Source organism: Chrysochloris asiatica, unplaced genomic scaffold (genome assembly GCF_000296735.1).
Source record: "Chrysochloris asiatica unplaced genomic scaffold, ChrAsi1.0 scaffold00009, whole genome shotgun sequence".
Classification (NCBI taxonomy): Eukaryota; Metazoa; Chordata; class Mammalia; order Afrosoricida; family Chrysochloridae; genus Chrysochloris; species Chrysochloris asiatica.
This window is the reverse complement of record NW_006408527.1, coordinates 5,882,322-5,884,982: the sequence shown is the minus strand read 5'-3', so window position 1 is coordinate 5,884,982 and position 2,661 is coordinate 5,882,322. Positions and strand designations below refer to the sequence as shown.

The 2,661-nt window shown below is 38.1% G+C and overlaps 1 protein-coding gene across 1 annotated transcript in view; it reads right to left on the bottom strand.

Moving 5' to 3' along the window:
- The window catches only part of LOC102812443 (chromosome unknown open reading frame, human C1orf227), an 8,726-nt gene extending 6,367 nt beyond the window's left edge, over positions 1 to 2,359 (bottom strand). Inside the window, exon 1 of the mRNA XM_006834016.1 lies at positions 2,080 to 2,359. Within this exon, the coding sequence (XP_006834079.1) occupies positions 2,080 to 2,359 (280 nt within the window). The remainder of the gene's footprint in view (positions 1 to 2,079) is intronic.
- Between the last annotated feature and the right edge of the window lie 302 nt (positions 2,360 to 2,661).

Here is a 2,661-nt window from a genome sequence, read left to right as displayed (position 1 = left end):
GAAACAGTTGACCATTCAAGATCAAAAGGGCTACATTTACCTAAGGACAAGGTTGGGAAGCGATGGGAAGGAAGGTGAAGTGGAAATAAGAACCACAGAGAGGAAGTGGGAAACTGTTGTTACCTGGAGGGGATTGCAATCATTGAGATGAAATGAACTGTATGATTTGTTGATTGTAAAACTGAACGTCTCTGTAAACCTTCACTCAATTAGCAATAAAAAAGTGTTTTTTTTAAATATGATGGAATAATATATATATATGTATATAGGTAAGTGCTAAGATTAGTGCTGATGATCTAGAGTGGTGGTGAGGGATAGGGAGGTTGAGGAATTTGCTAGCAGCATTCCAAGTTCTGGGGACTCCTCTTTTCTGCTGCCAATAGTTATGTGAAGACTAGAGAATGGGTTTTCTCAGCAAGAAAGCTCTAAGTGAGAATTCTAGGAAGATAGTGGTGTAAACAAAGTACTGTTCTGATCCTCCCCCATGAATACAAGTAGTGGTGGTGGTTCTGTGCTGTGGACTCCCTTCGGACTCATAGTGATCCTGCATAGGGTTTCTGTAAATCTTTACAGTAACAGAAAACCTCATCTTCTCCCATGGAACAGAAGATAGTTTTGAACTGCTGACCTTGAGGTTAGCAGCCGGACTTGTAATCACTACAATACCAGAGCTCCAAGTATGCTACCTAATTGATACGTACATCTGGAACTCATGAGAGAGATTAGAGCCGGTGATAGATATTTGGGAAATAGAGATATTGCTAAAAATCTTATAACTGGTTGAGATCAGCTAAACAGTAAATGTAGATGATAAAAATGAGGACCAGGTATTCAACTTGGTGTCTTTTAACATTCAGAGGGCAGAAGGAGGTCATCTTGTTATAAAATATTTTATTTTTATGTTATTTTATAATTAATGTTGTTCATGATGTTTGTCATTCGATTCAATATATTTTTTGTTGAGTTCCTACTAAACTAACATGTTCATCAAGTTTAAGAAGTAATATCTCATCCCATATTCCCATTTGTAAAATGAAGAATCCCACTGTGTATCCACTGGCCTGCTATTGGGAAATTCTGTCATTCTGTCTACTAAGCAAAAAGTTGGATATTTGAGTCACCCAGAGATGCCTCTGAAGAAAAAAGCCTGGTGATTTGCTTCCTCCAAATCAGCTGCTGAAATCCTTCTAGAGTATAATTCTACTTTGAGACACCTGGTGTTAGTTACCATGATAGATTAGTTACCATGAGTTGAATTAACTCCATGGCAACTAAAATGAAAAGAAATTATTTTCATCAGGAATGGGTTTGCCATTAAGCTGCTTCTAAAGCAATTCCTCCAACATAGTAATTTTTACCTGCATCTGTCTCTCAATTGATGTAAACTTAGATTAGGAACCAAACCTGAATACCAGTGTTCATTTCAGCACCCTTCACAACACCCAAACGGTGTAAACAATTGAAATGCTCATCACCAGATGAATGGATAAACAAAATGTGCTCTATACAGACAATGGAATTATTATTATTTGTGGCTGTTGAGAATACACATAGCAAAACATACACCAATTCAACTGTTTCTATATGTACAATTCGGAGACATGATTACATTCTTCAAGTTGTACAACCATTCTCATCCCCTTTTCTGAGTTGTTCCTCTCCCATTAACATAAACTCACTGCCACCTTGCCCTCTACATTTGATTGTTCCTCAGGACTTTTTGTTTTGATGTTTTTCAACCGAATCATTTCTACTGTACCTCAATTTTATACATGATGTTTTTTCAGGGTAATTAAAATTGGTGAGAAGGAAGATATGTGGAGTTTTTGTGTTCTCTTAGAATGATCTACATAATCCTTCTCAAAATGTGGTTCTTAGGACATTAGCATTAGGAAGTGAGACTCTCTGGTCTCCAGTACATCTTACATCGACTAACCTAGTTCAGTGGCACTTAGTACTTCAGACATCTCACCTTTAAATTATCCCAGAGCAACAGCTGCAAGCCTCTTCCAACCCCAGAAATTTACTTATAAATCCCTTCCCGATAGACTGAATGAGATTCCTCCCATACCATCTTACTTTTTGTTGGAAAGTGCTTTTTTTCGGTGTGAACAAGGAGACTCAGTTTGATCCAGGAGCTCCTTCCGCTTTCAGGAATGGATGATTCCTTGGTCTTGGTATGATCAGGTAATTTATGAACACCATTGAAATGCCTCTTTTGAGCTCTCAGTAAACTGACTTGATTGCTTCTTTCCACCAAGCAATTAGATTCACGCCTTTCATTTATCTCCTCCAGGAGTTGTTGCTTGCTTGCTTTGAGTTTTTGAATTATTTCACTGGCTCTGTTTATACATGCCATTATACTAGAAAAACAATCAGCAAGTGATTCTTGATGGCCTGCAAGCAGAAAACGAAACACTGTCAGTTCTTTGCTTGGCTTAGAAAGGTATTTACTATCAGGTACTTACTTACCAGTGCCACTTTCTGCTGCAAAATAATATCAAGACCACTACCTCCACACTTCTGTCCTTGACCTCCCTTCGCTCTTTAGTATTGTTTCTTAAGGTCTTTTTGTTTTGTGCTTTTTTCCCCCCACCCCATTTTGGGGAGGGGGAACAGGGAGAGACATGCACAAAAAGGGCATTAAAAAAAAGTCCTAAT